At 40.8% G+C, this 18,502-nt stretch overlaps 1 protein-coding gene across 1 annotated transcript; it reads right to left on the bottom strand.

The window, feature by feature from the left end:
* Positions 1-299: 299 nt before the first annotated feature.
* fbf1 (Fas binding factor 1) lies at positions 300-14,719 on the bottom strand. The gene is made up of 26 exons (XM_084071344.1): positions 14,578-14,719; positions 14,314-14,467; positions 13,557-13,587; positions 13,417-13,461; positions 13,241-13,280; positions 13,077-13,140; positions 12,603-12,653; positions 11,939-12,056; positions 11,131-11,211; positions 10,428-10,571; positions 10,190-10,331; positions 9,836-10,102; positions 8,896-9,364; positions 8,683-8,799; positions 7,933-8,033; positions 7,421-7,627; positions 6,751-6,858; positions 6,050-6,189; positions 3,866-3,984; positions 3,080-3,202; positions 2,445-2,630; positions 1,762-1,938; positions 1,504-1,641; positions 1,304-1,397; positions 1,029-1,153; positions 300-936 (listed from the first exon to the last, which is right to left on the bottom strand). The coding sequence occupies exons 2-26, from the start codon at positions 14,314-14,316 to the stop codon at positions 853-855; spliced, it is 3,174 nt and encodes a 1,057-aa protein (XP_083927470.1). The 5' UTR covers positions 14,317-14,467; positions 14,578-14,719; the 3' UTR covers positions 300-852.
* Between the last annotated feature and the right edge of the window lie 3,783 nt (positions 14,720-18,502).

Raw genomic sequence — 18,502 nt, 5'->3', positions numbered from 1 at the left:
ACTTAGTTTTAGTTACCCAAGCCCTGCTACATGCCGAGTTGGTGGTTCCTGGGATCAAACCACAAACTGGTGGTCCAAAGGCATGTGGCCTACTGACTGCTACCCGGACACAAATTGGCGCCAGCCAGTGTTCTGAAATCCTGTACATTTTGGTTGTATGTCCTTGTAGTTGCTGCAGCAGCCATGTTCCACTCTGCTGAGAGAAAGTTCTTTGAAAAAATGTATCCATCTCATTTTTGCTATCAAATGCATAACTTTTATTAGCAAATGTAATGGCATGTCAATCTGCCTGCAGATAATATATTTATACATGTTTAATTTAACATTTCATGTAATGATTCATTCTGTTTAGAGTAAGCAAAAGAAAAATAGTGGGCGCTTGGGTGGCGCAGTGGTAAAGTTCCTGCCCACCACCATAGAGGTTGTGGGTTCAAATCCACTGGTGTATCCAGCTTTGTCGAGCGTCAATACGAAAACAATTGGCCAGTGTTCGGGAGAGGTAAGCTGGGCGGGGATGGTGATATTGATCATTGCACATACTCCTGCGGGCTGGTGTGGCACCTGTCAGTGGGGAGTGTTGGGCAGGAGGAGTAGTATGAAGGCTCTATGTCCTGGTGGGGGCACCTCACTGGTAGGTGAGTCAATAGGATACAACAGCAGTGATAGAAATGTGTGGGGAGGAATCAATTTTCATAACGACTAAATTGGGGAGAAAAAGGGGGTAAACAAATAATTGGCTACTCTAAATAAAATGGCTCTTAAAAATGTATTCAAATTGTTGAACAGACATGGTATACAATTAAACTTTGATTTCATGTTCAAGTAAACTAGGTTATAGTAGAGATCCTTTAGTCACGCTGTGTGGAAAGCTGAACTATAAGATGTGTTCTTAAGTGTGTCCAAGAAGAACTGTTCGTCCTGCAGGTAGTCACGGTCCTACAGAAAGAAACGGCGTTAGGAAATGTATTATGAAGTAAAGATGTTTGTATTTTGGACTTAAGTTCTGTCATCAGCTCAAATGGAGTCACCTTCTCTGCAGTGTGCCTGAGCAGAGCCAGTCTAGCCTGAAACTCTGGGGATCCAGGGCTGGAGTTGGTGGTGGGATCATTGACAGTAGATGTCAGCAGAGGATTTGGCAACACTAGGCTGAAGTCTGGTGATACAAATACAGTAAAGTTAATAGGGCTACTTGCCTGATATCCAAACTCAAACTTCATTGTTAAAATTTGAAAGAATTGCAGAAAATATGTAGCAAATAGCAATTCAGGGGTCTGGAACCAGAGTTGCTATGAATTTCCTTCACCTGTGAACAAGGGTGGGATTGGTTGTGGCAGTGGGGTGAGAGGAGCAGTCTGTCCCAACCTTTCCCTCCGGAGTTCAGTCATCCTTAATCGCTCCTGTAAAAAGAAACACAAGATGCTAGTACAAAGTTACCGAGCAGAGCCACAAAATGGATCCAGTGTAGCAAATCCAAATCAATTATACACTGTAGCATTCAGACACCTGATGAAGTTGCTGCTCCTGTTGCCTCAGCCTCTCGTTTTGGGTGTGGATACTTTTAAGTCTTGCCTGGTGTTCAGTCTCCACACGCCTCGCCTCCTGCAAGGCCTGCTCGCCCTCCTCATACTTTTCTGCAGCCAGCTACGAACACAAATAATGTGTTTAGCAATAACACTGTTCTACTGTATCTAAAAGTGCAGGAACATGACATTCCTAGATATATATACACATGTGTTAATTCATTACGGGTTGGGGTTTTACCTTGCTGAAGGCCTCCACCTCATGTGCACGTGTCTTGAGTCTCAGAGCTGTACCGCTTAAACTTTCTTTCTCTCTCTCCAGTTCCTCCCTTTGTCTGTCCAGGGCCTCTCGCTCCCGCAACGCAGCCTCCTCTTTCTGTTTGAGCTCAATGGCACGAAGTCTCAGGTCTGCTTGTTCCTGGAGGAAGAGAGTGACCGTTTAGTGTTTAGTTTACCCGGCACAAAGACAAACATTTACTATTAGATTACTGAAATGTAATTAGATAAATTTATACATTTTACCCTACTATTCTGTTGACAAAACAGAATTACATGCACCACAAAGCATGTACGGTAGGGGTTTTCAACAACTAGTCAGCTAGTCGCCTACTATAACCACTAGTCGACACAGTTTCTTTTTTTTTAATGTACATGGTTACAAGATAAAGTATTAGACCACCATTGTACATTCTCCCCTTTAAAATAAAATGTGTTCATCTTTTGTATAGAATAACTGAAATTACTATTTATTTTCTTTTTATGGAGGTCCTACATAGCGTGACATTCCGCAGCCGTATCTTTGAAATTCTCGTTAAAAAAAACAACAAATGTTAATTGTTGACATCAGCTACAAGTATGGCAAATCACACACTCAAAAACAAAGAAGCACATCAACTCTTGCTGGCATTTCTGTGCGAAACAGACCTGTGCCAAGCTGATAATGTTGCCCTCTCTGTGGGCGTCTCTCTCCATGGCCCGGCTGGCCTCCCGCTCAACTCTCTCCAGCCTCTGCTTCTCCTGGGCGTGGAAGTGACTCCACTCAGTGGCTAGCTTCCTCCTCTCCTCTGCGCAGTGCTTTATCACTGACTGCTGTTCCTCCAGCAATGCACTCTGACGGATGTAAGTGAAATTAAATCAATAGTGAGAAATGCAAACGGATTGATGTATTGTGTTCATACAGACATTTCCAAAAGCAAAAAGGCTTCATCCTCGTACAAACAACCCTTTCGCTTGACCTAAATTATGTCACTTTCAGTCGAAAATGCGCAATTTTCTTTGAGGGTCCAATGTTGAAAGGGTCATTGTGACAAGTTGACAACGTAAAGGCATTAGCGACTACTGACAGTATGTAGTCCTTAACCACTTTCAACTTGGCGTCCCTATTTTGGGCATGTCATTACAGGCGAAAAATGTCATAAATTGTCACAAATAGCTAAAATAGAAAATATACAAGCTGACAACACGTCATGATGTGATGCATTGTGAGCTTGTAGATTGGCTATTTCTGAAAATCCTTGACAATTTCAAAACATTTAGTCAGCAAGGCTTAAGAGGTTAACCTTAGCTCGTTCCAGCTCCTCCCGTTCCATGTTTATGTGTGAAGTCATGGAACGCTTCTCCTCTTCCAGGCCTCTAAGTGCAGACTCCGCCTTGGCCTGCTCTGCTGTGACCCTCCAGCGTTCCTGAAAAACAAATATGTAAGGTACAGTGTGTTTGTGTGTGCGCACGTGCGTGCGTCCGTGCGTGTGTGTGTGTGTGAGAATGTGCCCATATGTGGTCTACATCTTCTCCAGAACACACATGTACAATTGGGGAAAAATAAACAACACTATCTTGCATTCAAATGAAAGTAAATCTGTTAGTATATAATGTCCTAACTGCCACAAACTTTAATGATAGCAGGCTTATTGTGGTTCTGATAGGACGTTATTCACATTTTCTTGGCATATGGTTCAGGTCCAAAAAGCACAGGTACACAATGGTAAAAAAGGCAAAACCATGCGAGTAAAGGCTTCATTTTAAAGATGGATGCTATCTTTAAAAATAAGCCTTTATCATGTCCATGGTAATGCCATGTTTCTACAGGACAACAAGTGGTCACCGCGTGGTTTGCTGAGCATGTAAATAAGCAAATCAGGCTTCTCAGTTACACCAATACAACCCAATCTGGCGCTTCGTGTGAGAATCTGCAACTGTGCCTGTGACTGCGCTCTCTTTTTCTGATTGGACCATTGCAATAATGTGGTTGACACACCATCCGGACACCCATTACAGTGCCTTCTACCACAACAGGATTACTGAGACTTTTTTCCCCCTGTGCCATTATCTTCTGCTCAGAACCTGACCTTTTCCAGTTGCCTCTGCTGCTCGGCCAGTTGAGTGTCCATCCTGGCGATAAGCTCCTTGAGTCGGGCTCTCTCCTCCACCATGGCCCTTTGCTGCTGGTCTAGGCGGTCCTGCATTACTAAAAACACACATCGAGACGACAGAACATAATATACAGTTTAGAATTTCAGTCAGGACAACTCATGAATGAAATTAAAATATTTAAATGAATATATAATGAGAAATACACGTATTTGGTTTGGCGATGAATGGATCTGCTTTTAGATACTCTGGGGGCGCACATTACATCTCCCCAACAAAAAACGGGCCTTACAAACCCCACATAGTACATAACGGATCCAAACAGATGGTAGCTGGGGTGGTGGAGGGTGAACAGCAATCTAAACAGCACCAGCAGCACAGACAGCCAGCAAGGCAGAAGCAAACACCAGTGTTTTGTACTGTTTGTGTGGGCAAAACTGGAAGCCAATGAAGGGAACGAAAAAGGGGGCGGTTGATGTGAAAATGTTGGGAATTTGAAGACCAGGCATGCTGCAGTATTCTGGAACATTTGGTTGGGCTTAAGTGTGCATACCAGGAGGCCAATAAGGAGGGAGTTGCAGGAAATTGCTCTGCACATGTCTCATGCGCAATGTTCATTTAAGCATTTAGCAGACTCTCTCATGAACGACATGAACCAGTAAGTGGTAGAGTAAATAGTGTGCTAACTGCTCACAAAACAAGTGCTGCAAAGTTAAGTAACTAGGGTAGCAGGTAGACATCAAATCTAAACTTCTGTCACTACACCTTGGGAAAACCGAATCCATCCTATTTGGGACCAAACATTCCCTCAGTAAAATGAAGGTAAATGACTTCAAGGTCAAAGTCGATGACACAATCATCACTAGCAAAGAAGAGATTACCTATTTGGGATGTATTCTTGACAAACACCTGTCAGGTGAAAGCATGGCAACAAAGGTGTTCAAAGGAGTAAACCAGAGAACCAGATTTATGGGCAGTGTTTCCTCCTTTGTCAACCCTCAGGCACTCAGGACCCTCTCGGGGGCCCTGATTCAGCCCCTTTTTGACTATGCTAGCTCCTCTTGGTACTCCAACACCTCAGTGTCACTGAAGACTAAGCTTCAAACCTCCCAAAACAAACTGATTCGACTACTTCTCGGACTGGGGCCCATGACCCACCTCTCTCCCACTCACTTTGCCAGCCTAGGCTGGCTCAGGGTGGAAGACAGGGTTATACAACTAAAAATGGGACTGGTCTTCAAAATTGTAAATGCAGATCTGCCCGAAATGCCCCCTATACCCGCATATCTGTATAAGTACCTCGAAAAAGTTAGTGACACCCACAGTCACAAAACTAGAGGGAGCGTAAACAATAATCTGGTAACACCCACCCATAACACAAACATGGGCAAATTCTCCTTCTATAGCACTGCCACCAAGGAATGGAATAGTCTAACCCCATCCCTCAAAAAATGCAGTTCGCTGGGCTCATTCAAAACAGCCCTAAAAACTCATCTTTCTGGAGGCCTAAAGAGGAGCTAGTACCAGTTTCCCTGTAGACAGACGACCCCCCCCCTCCCCCTTTTTTTGTACATACTTTTTATTTTATTTTCTAATGTTTTTTTTTTTTTTTTTTTTTTGTATATATATATTTTTGTACATAATGGTATTTTTTTCCCCCTCTGTATTCTTATGTTGATTATTGAACTGTTTGGTTGCTACTATATATGTCTATGAAATTAATTCAAGGACCCCAATGGAAACAAGCCCGCAAGGACTTTTTTGGCCGGACCTTTTAGACAAAAGTATTACAAATGTAACTGTGTTGTTTTACATTCTTTTTGCCTAATAAAAATTTCAATCAATTTCAATAACACACATAACATATGTGAACAAGTAGCCAACATACGTCTAGATAACTAGCATCTGAATAGACAAGTTGACAACAAGTACTGACACAAGGATGTGTAAGGAGTGCTAGGGGGTGGGGTGTAGTCTGAAATGGTGAGTGTTCAGACTGTGGTAGAAGAAGCATAACCTCAACGCAGAGAGGAAGAACTTTATTGATACCATACAACAACCCATTGTAGCAATTTAGAAACATTAACCGAGAACATATTTCTTATGTGATCATCCTATTGTGTACGTCCAATACAACTTTCTGTGTGTGTGCATGTGTGTACCTCGAAGTTGCTCGTCCCTCTGCCGTGCACCCTGCTCCAGGCCTTGGGCAGTGTGCTCGTGAGTGCTCTCCACTCGAGAAGATATGTGTCCCAATCGCTGGGAGAACTGCTCCATCTGCTCAATCACCAGCACCAGAGACCTGACGCCAAAGTGCATGTAGTACGTAGCAATGTTACAGAAATCTCACAATCATCGCAGTCACAATAGTATCTCTATTATATATTAATAACCTTTATATATAAATAAAATGTGACAATAATACTTGACTTAACATAGGCAAACAATAATTATGAAAAAATAAGAGCGAGAAATAAACAAATGTAATACACAGCTAATTTAGAAATGAAAACAAGAATATAACCCAATATGAAATGAATGGAAGCCAGGCAAGTGTTTTAAAAGGAGAAACATAACTGGCTAGTCTGTCATTTTATTTGGACTGATTAATATTATAGCATGCAGTGTAATGGGAGGAGTAATGCATTAGCAGCTCGTTGAGTTGGGGTTGAGTTGGACAGAAAAGAATAGAACAGAACATGGAACACAGATCATGAGCACGATTCACCGAAGTACATGGTTAGGTGCATCATGCCTTGTTGTGTGCATAGCGTGATTATGGTGTATTGGCGCCCCCACCTGTTTTCATCATGCATTGATATTTCAATAAACCCTCTCTAAAACCCTGAACTTGACCTCTAACCTGGTCTGTGATGTTGCACTGGTGACTGCATCAATCTCCTCATCCTTCAACCTCTTCAGTCTCTGAACTTGGTCTTCATAGTCCTTCTTCATCTCCAAGATGGACTTCCTGTCAGACAAACGAAGAGAAAAATACAAATACAACACAAAATAATTCCATGATCACTAAATGTATTTATGGCTGAAATTTACTGTACTATTGATTTACTCAAGCATTAAACAGAATTTCTAAAGCTACTGTATGGTGCATTCATTGACTGACAGAAAAATATTTTCTTTTATCCCACGATTTTGTAACCCATTTTTTCAACCAGTTGTACCTCTTGTACGAAGAAGGCATTCATTTATGGGGGAAAAAAATAAATATGGAGATACAAGGTTTCTGCCTGACAGTGACCATATGGTCGGTTCACTAACTGTCTGAGCCACTAGGCACCCCAGCATTACATTATATATCTGGATTCAGATAACTTGTAATGAGCATTTACCATCATTTTGTACCTTATTACATTACTTCGCTGTCATATTATGGTCTCAATTAATGACACAGATTAACCGAATAAACGAAACATTATTGACAGCTTACATGATTATGAACGTAATCCTTAGTTGCAGCCCTAAAAGAGGAGTGCATGTCAATAAAATAGACAGTACAGTTGTCCACAACGCACCTCTGTAGGTCCCTGAGCCTCTCCACCTCACGGTCTCTGTCCTGTTGAGCCTGGGCCAGTCTGCGCTGGTGCTGAGCCTGCAGCTCCGAGCACTCCTGCTCAGCTACCTGTGTGACCATAGCCAGGCGCTCCACTAGGTCCTCACACTCCTGATGTGCCCGCGCCTCCCGCTGGGCAGCTTTTTCCTCAAGCAGCTTTACACGAGCCCTTGAAACGCAGAGAAATATTTATGCTTCAAGCTTGGAGCCAGCATGGGGGAAATATGCATAATATATACGTTAAGAATGTTCATAAAGTAATCACGTGTGTTTTTCTGCATGTGTCACACACATGCATAGAAACACACAGAAAGACTGTGTGGTTTGAAAACACGGCACTTAAGATAAAAATAATTGCCAATCTATAAGCTCACAATGCGTAGTAACGGAACTTGTTGTGCGCTTGTAGATTGTCCATTTTGAACAGGGCTTAAGTGGTAAAGTCCTAAACAGACTCTAGCAGTGAACTCATACTTATGCGCATTCTCCATGAGCTCTATGTCCTGGTTGTGTCGCTGCTGAATGCTCTCCAGCAGCATCTGGCTCTGGTCTCGCTCCAGCTGTAGTGTCTTGACCTGGACAAGATGAACAACAGATGTGCATTATGTCCCTAGTGAGGCTAGCATCTGATACAAAAGTACACAATATTTACTTCTAGTCAGAGGAAAAAATACCACTCGGTTGAGGACAAGAGGACTGCACATTATACACATACTGTGTCAGTGTCTTATACATTGTGACTAATATTCCCAATAGAGACAAGATTATGGATTTAAGCAAAATAAAATCTCACGACTGAAAAATGTTGTATGGCCAAGTCCTAATGTGCAATCTGTGAAACAGTGTGAAAGGAGCCCCCCACACTAGCGCTGTTTCCTAAACAATCAGCAAAATATGTAAAATGATGATGTTTTATTAATACAATGCTGTTCTACATACTGCAAACCAGGTGAAGAAATCACAATCCGAGACCATTTAGGGTTTTATGAAAGATGCTTATGAGTTCTGAACATATTGCTAGTTTGACCACTTCAAATGCTCTAATCTTAAAATAATAACCGGTGGGCTATTTTCACTGGGCAACATGCTTCCATAGAAGACATGCTGGCTTCTATGGAATCCAAATGACTAAAATCAGTCGTGGTGACTGAGAACATTAATCCATGCACGATTCATCACTAATGAAAATGATTGGGTCTTGGTCGTCTCCATGTACGTACATACCTGTCCCTCAAGCTGGATGATGCGAGCCTGCAAATCTCCAGATTGCTGCTCCTTCTCCTTTCGTCTCTGCAGGTAGCCTCTGTCCACAGCGCCCCCTAGGGATGATGACTGCAGCAACTTTGGTGGAAAGAAGACATAAGTCAAGCATTGAACACATAGAATGGATGCTCTGTCATTTTGAGAACATTGGATGGAAAGACCCGTCATTTCTACCTCTTCACCGAGGCTCGGGGAGTCTTCCTGCTTGGGCTGTCGGGCCTCTGAGCTTGAGGCCACAACAACCTTCTTCCTGCTCATACGTGCTCTGGTTAGCCAGTCATCTTCAACCTCTTGGTCGTCTGTCTTCTGACCCATGGGAACCTCCGGCTGGCTGGGTTTGGAGGTGTTGGGTTCAGCTGCGGTTTCTGCTGTCATTTTCACTGCTGGCGTGGTGCAGCTACCAGACATGGAAGCATCCTGTTCTCCGAAAAGAGAGGAAGAAGGTTTTGGCAACTCCAGTACGCTCTTGGGCTCTTTGACATCTTCCTCTGGATATTTAAAGTCATCATCGTCGCTCGCTTTGAGACTCAGCCAGTCAGCTGCAGAGCGTGGATGGGCAGGGGTAGGGTTGGTGGCCGACACAGGGGTGGAAGGTTTGGGGTTCTTCTCCGGAGCAGAGACACTGACATCTTCGGTGGAGAACCTGAGAGAATCATTACAGGTTGTGAACTTTTCACACAAACACACATACACTGTTCACTTGTTATACATTAAAACAAAGTAAGATGTGCTCAACTTAAATATCTGCAATCAAGCACTAACTTGATTGCAGCCTTGATATATAATATATATTGTATAATAACTCTCTCTCTCATATATATATATATATATATATATATATATATGCACAGTATCATCATTTCTATTCAGTCAATTACCTTTCTTCCCCCTTCTGATGCTCGGTTTTAACTGCAGCAGATCGTCTTGACCACAACCATGTAATTGGCCGAGTAGAAATGTACGTTAATGTGTAGTCGGACAGGCAAGTCACCTTCAGGCGGTGTGCCTCCATCGGTGAAACCGAGTGCACCTTCTTCAATCTGACTGGTTCTACAATCGTACTGTGACATATATATATAATATATAAGGTCTGAAGCTTGACTACACAACCAACCTGACAGACTGCCTGCGTGAGCGGCGTCCCTCTGGAGTGGATCCTAATGTGGGCTGATAGGAACCGAATGTGAGGTCGTCTTCTAGAAATGGCTCTGTAGGTTTTCCATTAGCTTTAGTATTGGAGTTTCTCTCCTGTTGCTGCTTCTCCAGAGGCTGAGGCAGGTCTTTTCTTTCCGCTGTGGGTGGCCGGTCCAGGTGACGAGGGGACGTCCCACGTTCCAGAATCTCATCCAGCCTGGTGCGAGCTCTCTGCACGCGCTCACCACTACAGACAGACATGAGGAATTATTTCCTCTCTTATGTGTATTGATCCCAGTGGCTGTCTGATGATGGTTTTATGTGACAATGTTACCTTTCCCGGGTGGGCCTAGGTGCAGCCTCCTCCTTTTTGGGATCGTCTTTTGTGTGGTCAAACCCTAGTTGACTCATTAAGTCATCGCCGTCGTCGTCAAACATAAGCTCCTCTCGTTTCTTTGGCGTGTTCACCGGAGGAGCTACAATGCAGGCATAATGTTATGTCAGAGGCTACGTTTTAGCACAGAAAATGGTTCCTCTTGAAATACACCAAATATACAGGATCAAGTACCAACCTAGTTCCTCATTCTTTATGGTAGGGGATAATGAAGGAGACAATATGGATTTCTCAGGTGGAGTCTTCTGCATTCTGATTTTAGGTTCAGTCTTGGTTTCATCTGGTAGGTCAGCAAGCAGGTCAGCCAAGGGGTCGTCTAGTTCTGTGTAGAGGAAATTAGGTACAGTATGTTTGAATGATAATCTTTTTGCCTGCGTCCACACACAGCCTGGCTTGTCAAAATATACCTATTTTATTCTGAAGATCATTTAACTATTTAATTGTGCCCATTTTACTTTATTTCTTACTTTTCTTATAGGCTGATATTAAGTAAATAAGTGTAATTCTTTATTTAAAACCGATATTTACAAATGTTTATCAGTAATATCATTATGCTACTGTAGTTCTGGTAAAACATACCGTATGTAAATATATTCCGTAGTCTATCTCTCAAAGAAAGTAAATTAATACCATGTGAAAATCAAATGTTCATTCTGAACCCAAACAGACATCTTGAAATGTCTTAATGTTTACGCAGCAGTAATAAAACATAACGTTTCATGTTATAACATGGAACAAATACAAACATTCACATGTCGGTGTAGATGTAAACAACACATACTAGAAATGTTTACAGCACTAAACAAATACTTTGATCGCTAAAATTAAATTAGATTTTATGTTGAGAGTTTAATTGTTCATTACACCCCCCGTTCACTCACCGTTGAAGGTGAACTTCTTGTAGCCCCGTGCTGGTGATGTGGCCACAGAACTCAGCTTGTTCTCTTTCAAGGTGGTTTCATCTTGGTGGAGAAGGGAAACACAGCTCAGCTTGAACTGTTACTATCAAAAACATCCAGCCCTGGTACTGATGAGCTCAATAGCTTCACATCATGGAGATCTCTACTCTACTTATCTTCTGTGAAGTTGAGTTGAATCTGTCATACAGGAGCACATTAAAAGTTCCCAAAATATCTATACAACTTTCTAGCCATTTTGGTAGTTGCATTGTAGAATATTGAACTCCACACAACACTGCAATGCAAAAAGCACTATGCTTTTGCTTTAATCATGCCCCTACCATCCTTTTGATCTTTGTCAGGACAAAGATTTAGGAGCACATTGAGAGCAGAAAAACCCAGCTCAAGCAACTCTGAGACGAGATGTTACCTTAAATAAGAAATAAGAATCATAGTTAACCACATGAACCCTAGCATCCCTATTCTGGAGCGAACATTTGGCAAAATTAGCCGATCTACAAGCTCACAACGCATCGTGTTGGCTATTTTCTCCGAAGAGATTTGGTGTAGGGGGAGATGAGGAGTGGACCTACTATAGAGCACTAGGGGACTCCGGTCAACTCATTATGCAGGGTCTAAGTGGTTAAAGAGTACACTGCTCAGTAGTCACTGGAAAATAGTTACGCTATTGGTAAAAACATGATATTTGGGTCTGGTAGAGCATCATCACATCTAGGGATATAGGAGCACAATTGCAGAGTGAAACTTGTACCTCTGGGTTGGAGCTTACCGTCTAATTTGGGCAGATCAATTTTAGGTCCACCGTTACCTAAGGACTTTGTCTTTGCAGGGGCTGAACTAGGCTTTTTCTTTGGGCCAAACAAATCAGCGTCCATCTCATCCAGGTCCTGCACAAAGACAAACAGCAACACATCAGTGGTTGTTGGTGAACATGTGTACATTGTGTAGGCCACTGAAAAGCAGCAAGGCATAATCTCAGTTAGGCCTATCACAATTATAATGACGTGATCGCAATTATTATCATTCATAATCATTTCCATCCATCTGTACAAGTTCATCTGTTGAAAAACAGCTGAAATAGCTGATCTACAAGCTCACAACTCGTTGCGAGGCAGCACATTGAGATTGCAGATCGGATATTTTCAGTTTTTGATAAAAAGAATTGAAAAAGTTAATGCATGGCTTTCTTTAATGCATGGCTTGTTTTGACCGTAGTACATTATTAATTTGGTTTATTGGTTCCGATCATTGTCAGTCATCTCTTTGTATATTTAAGTTATTTGTCATATCTGCTCTGTCCAATATTTGTTTACAAAGCCTAAATGGCAAAATATATTTTCTATTTATTTGTTCCAATGTTCAAAGCCAAAAACACAATTAAATTGCTTGTCACCTAAAAACGGACCCTGATCTCAGTTTTGTTTCATGATTACCTTCAGGTTCTTCAGTATGTCATTTGGATCTGCCTCCGAGACATCAGAGTCCTGGCATGAAAATATGAAAATGTGCGTATGAAGCAGAAAAATGACATTATGCATTATATGTACAGTAATAAGTCTTGTTGAAGTCCTGTTTTTCATTGAATTGGACATTAAGGTTCAAGTCACCAAAAATTCAAGACTTGAACCTGAAACACAGTAGGGGTACAACAGCTAACTTAATCAAACTAATCAATATAATAGATTAGAAAGAATTATTGATAATTGTTAATTGAATAAAATAATCAATTAATAACCGATCCCTATTTTGAGTCATTATAGGCAAAACATGAAAAAATAAAAATATAAAATATTTACACTTCTCGATTATTCGATTTATTCAAAAAATGATTTGATAGAATAATCGCTAAGAAAATAAATAATAGCTCTGAAGTCCACACTTTCCTTATGTAAAGAACCCAGCGTTACCTCAAAATCACCAGCATCCCTTGCTGCTTCCTCAGCTAATTCACTGAAGAAGTTGACAGATGACCTAGAGAACAAAGGAAGCATACCTTGTGAGTCAGACTGGGACAGTACTTAGCAAATAGTTGCATACTACTGTGGTACTTCACTTTCCTTTTTTTACTTACTGGTTTATTGGTCCTCTACGGGTTGGATTATCCCTCGATTCTGATGAATGAATAGTTGAAAGAAAATGGCGTATAGTAATCTATGACAGTCATATATGTAGTGTAGTATGACTACACTGACAAACAAGATATTTCTATAAGACAATAACTGAAATTGCAGCACTGTTTTTACTTACTACTATCCATAATCAGGTCATCAAATAAAATGTCATCTTCTGAACCTGGGGACACACATGGTCATATATTTTATGTTTTCTGTGCTGTGATCACATCTTCCTGTGAAATGACGGTATAAAATAACATTCAATTAACTTACTTTTGACGGGCTTGCTGGTCTGCTTTGAAGCCTGCAAATAATGTGAAGAGGAAAAAAATATTGATCATATCGACCAATATGCAGTCATTGACAGTTAAAGTGAATAAACTACAGCAAACAGACGTAACATTCGGACTGGTTTTAACTGAATTATCCTTTTGTATACATAATAATAGTGCCAATTAAACAGATCATGATAAGAAATACATACATGATATCAAACAGACATTTGCTCCAATTAATATCTGTTTAACACCAGTAGTGTAAAGTAACTAAGTACATTCACTCAAGTACTGTACTTCACTTACTTTCTTCAGTATTGACAATTTTCAATACTTTTACTTCTACTCCACTACATCTCAGAGGCAAATATTGTATTTTTACTCCACTACAGTCTTTTGACAACTTGGTTACTAGTTACTCTGCAGATATAGATTATTATCACAAAACATACATTAACCACTTTAGTCCTATATTTCGAAATTCGGCCATTTGAAAATAGCATATCTACAAGCTAGATCTGCTATTTTCAAAATATTTACATTATGAAGACGTTCTGTACAATGCGTACTTTTACTTTTGTTACTTTAAGTATATTTTGATGCCAATACTTTTGTACTTTTACTCAAGTACATTTTGAATACTGGAACTTTACAAAGTATATCTAGATTGCAGTATTGATACTTTTACTTAAGTAAACATGTGAGTGAGTACCTCTTCCATCACTGTTTAATAAAGTAAGACTTGACAGACTTACCATGCTGAATCTCTGCTGCAAGCCTTCAAATCAGATTAAGCGTCATCCGTCTCCTTGGTAACGGCCACAGGGCGTCCAGATTCCTCATGACATTGGTTTAGTTTCCCAATAGATTGGGCGACCAGTGGCATCTTTTGGCGTTTTATTCATTGAGCTAAATGGGTTTTAACACAGGATACATCTTAAAACCACCTTTAAATAAATGCTAGCTAACGGTGGCTAATATCGATATATACACTTATTACATTAAACGTCACAACGCACAGTTATTACGTCCAACCAGGTGTGACTCCTGTCACCTGTATTTGTTAGTGATAAGTTAAACATAAGATATAAGCGCCAGTTAATGTTTACCACCTAGAGAACAACACAGGGTTTTTTAAATTAGCGTCATTTGGCGCAGCTGCTCACGTCGACCTTGATGTTTACTTCCTGTTCCCGGCGTTGCCAGTTTTTGTGAGAGAAAAAAGCAACCAGGTCTAGGAAAACAAGCCCAAAATAAGCAACTTAGGCCACATATTATGAGCAATTTTAAACCTATTTGAAAATAGCCGATCTACAAGCTCACGATGCGACGCGTTGTAAGCTTGTAGATCTGCTTTTTCTTTCTTTCTTTTTTAAGTGAAAAATGTAGAATATGTCTTTTAGATGGGGGGTCCTTGGATAATAACATTAATTTGTGGGTCCTTGAGTCTCTTCTCTTGACATGAAATATTTTAGAACCACTGGTTTAAACACTATTAGGAAACAAGCTCAAATAAGCAACTTCACTTTAGCAACAAGCCCCAAAAAACGCAACCCACAACTTCAAGCCCAAATAAGCAAATACCAATATTTACAAGCAACTTTACAGAAAAACAAGCCCCAAGTCGGTTATAAGAGGTGGACATGGCAACACATATTCACTTCCTGTTTCTTATTTTCCATTTCCCGTTGCATTCTGGGTCACGTAGTTCTAAGAATCTGGGCAGCAGCCCGGGTTACCAGCAGACTTGTTGAGACCAAGACCTACTTTTTACTGTCTAATGGTTGAGACAGACATATGCTTGAGACTCTCAGAGACAAGTTAGGGCCTAGGCTATTTATGTATTTTCTTTAACCCTACTAGACTAGTTATTATTTATTTTTTGAGCTCTTGGTCATTTGTTTTCAAACACGACACAAGGTGGCGTCTCAGGTTAGAATTTTCTTATTGCTGTAATGAATAGAGTTTATCAGTGGTGCAAAAAGTACTCAATTTTGACTTAAGTAAAAGTATCAATACTGCAATATAGAAATACTCTGTTCCAAGTAAAAGCTAGTCCGGAATTCAAAATGTACTTGAGTAAAATGGTTGGCATCAAAATGTACTAAAGTACCAAAAGTAAAAGCACTCATTATACAGAATGTCCCATTTCACAAGTTTTCAAATATATAAAATGTTTACAAATCTTTTGAAAATAGCAGATCTACAAGCTTACAATGCATCGCATTGCAATGCATTGTGAGCTTGTAGATCGGCTATTTTCAAATGGCCGAAATGTATATAGGATTGAAGTGGTTAATGCATGTTTTGTAATAATAATCAAAATCTATAAAGTAACTAGTTACTAAAGTTTTAAGATAATTGTAGTAAAAAGTACAACATATGCCTCTGAGATGTAGTGGAGTAGAAGTACTGACTTCACAGCTCTGCTTCTCCGTTCAACTTCATCCACCTCTTCATGACCACTCAACAGGCTTTGCAGACATTTCAGGCCTTGCTGTGAGGACTAGAGTCTCTAAACAGCAACACTTTAATAGAATTGATTTGAGACGTTAGTCGTTTTAACAACCAACGTCCCAATTTCTAGAGGCCTTTGTTCACTTTTTTTGACATTTAAGATCTCTAAAGCATTGAATCTCAAAGTGGGGTCCTTGAGGTGGGGGGTTCCGGGGGGTCCCCAGCAAAATTAGTCATTGCATCAAAATTTTAAAATAGCCAATCTATACAAGCTCACAACGCACCCCATTGTGGCGTGTTGTGAGCTCGTAGATCTGCTATAAAACACATTCAGGCACAGTAAAGTGCAACAGAGACCACACACACACACACACACACACACACACACACACACACACACACACACACACACACACACACACACACACACACACACACACACACACACACACACACACACACACACACACACACACACACACACACACACACACACACACACACACACACACACACACACACACTTTTGATGTCCTGCACACTCGAAACAACATGTGTCTCAGTGCTTGAATCCAAACAAGTTCAGAATATAAACAACAAATGTGCATGAACGTATTCACAGTTAACATTGGTCATACGCTTCAGTCTGCCATTACCAACACCGGAGAAAAATGATGGGTAGGCTACAGGAAGCACCTTCTCCTCCAAATAGATCGACTGCCTATGGAGGAGATTGAGCAATATTTTGCAAGCTGCTTTGCCTTACACTTGACAACCCCATAATCCTCAAGCCCACCAGCCTGTGGGCATGGGCCAAGCTGCCAAATATAAAAACAATGAGCTGACACTTGTAGCCTATGTATAATGGCTTGTACTAATGGCCGGTATTTTACTTGTTTAGAGAGGAAAGCTTCCTCTAAACTTGAATCAAAAGTACAGCCAACACACACACACACACACACACACACACACACACACACACACACACACATTTTAACCATTTATTTATGTCCACATAAAGGAGAAACATACAGGCACAAAAATATTATAGGTGCAGTAAGGCTACATTCACAAAATCATGGCATATGTCTTCATGCTACAATAAGCATGTCACTCAGTACTCAGTACTCTATATGAATATAAGTAACAGCGTCTCTGCCATATATGGCGGCTGTCAATTTTAGCAGAGACAGCACAATACTTTGCCAGACTTTTTGCCTCCTTTTTGGGCATCGTTGAAACCCTCTAACAACCAGTCTGTGGGTCCAAGGCTGTGTCCAAGGCTGACAAATATAAAAACATAGTCTGCACCTATAACCTAGCTCTGAGATGGTATGTAGGAATGGTTGGTATTTAATGATAAATATAAATGATGAATGATAAAGGCTTCCTCTAAGCTAAGGTCAAACGTGCATGATATCTCTACAGACACTTCCCTAGACTCTTCCTCAAGCCAATCAAATAACTGCACAACCGAAATATTTGGGATCATGACGCATAGTAGTAGGCTACGCCCATTTCTGTCTTACTAGATTCTCTGCCATTCTGCTTTTTCTTAAAAACACCCATTTTGATACTACTAATAATATTCCATTGCAATTGGCTATGACTGGCTATTTGGCAAAGTTTGCAGATTAAAAAGAAATTGGCAAAAAAAAACAAATTTTGAGGGACAGCGAATTGCACCCCAGGCACATTTTGGTCCTACATTGAGGGGGCTCTAAACAACACAGAGCCATGAAGCAATTTCATGTATGCTACTGTACATCCATAAGGGGGCCCATAAAGGGTGCCACAAATGCTGCAAATATCACTGTTTATTGTAGAAACACATGTGCCCCCCCACCGCCGCCGCCGCCCAACAAAGGAACATAACGATTTACTTTAAACCCTGAGATACATCAATCCCTTTCTAAGATAAACAATAACATATAAATGTGATGCATAATTACATTAAAGAGTGCTGCAATGTGTTCCGTGGGTCCATCTTTGTATCTGCAGTTCACAGAAGATTACTCCACTGCATTGCTCTTTTGCTGTCACAATAGGTATAGGACCTTCTGGACAAGGGACAGGCACAGTACAAGGAAAGCTGTGATCAAAAAGAGTCTTATTCCTTTGGGCTGGCCCTCTGTACTCATGACATTCTGACACAAGAAACATTACATTAGCAAAGAGTCTTCACCCAAAAAATACAGATAATTCCTGCAGAGGTCTGGTCTGCTGGAAAGACACACAAAGAGAACTTTTATTTAATGTTGGCAAAGCAATAAACAACATTTTTTATCATCTGGCATCTGCATAATATGGCATTGAATGAAGCCAGTGAGACCAGATGTGTTCCTGCGGAGATGAGGAGGGATCACTCAGGTCTCACTTCATGCCCGTGAGAAAGGGAGAAATGGGAAGGTATACAATGTGACACGCATAGACATCAATCACGTAAAGAAATAATTGGCAATCAGTGAATAAATCACCCTGATTCAG

This window comes from Gymnoscopelus microlampas, assembly GCF_963454915.1.
Source record: "Gymnoscopelus microlampas genome assembly, chromosome: 11".
In the NCBI taxonomy this organism is placed as follows: Eukaryota; Metazoa; Chordata; class Actinopteri; order Myctophiformes; family Myctophidae; genus Gymnoscopelus; species Gymnoscopelus microlampas.
Note: the sequence above shows the minus strand (reverse complement) of the source record. Positions and strands in the feature narration are given on the sequence as shown.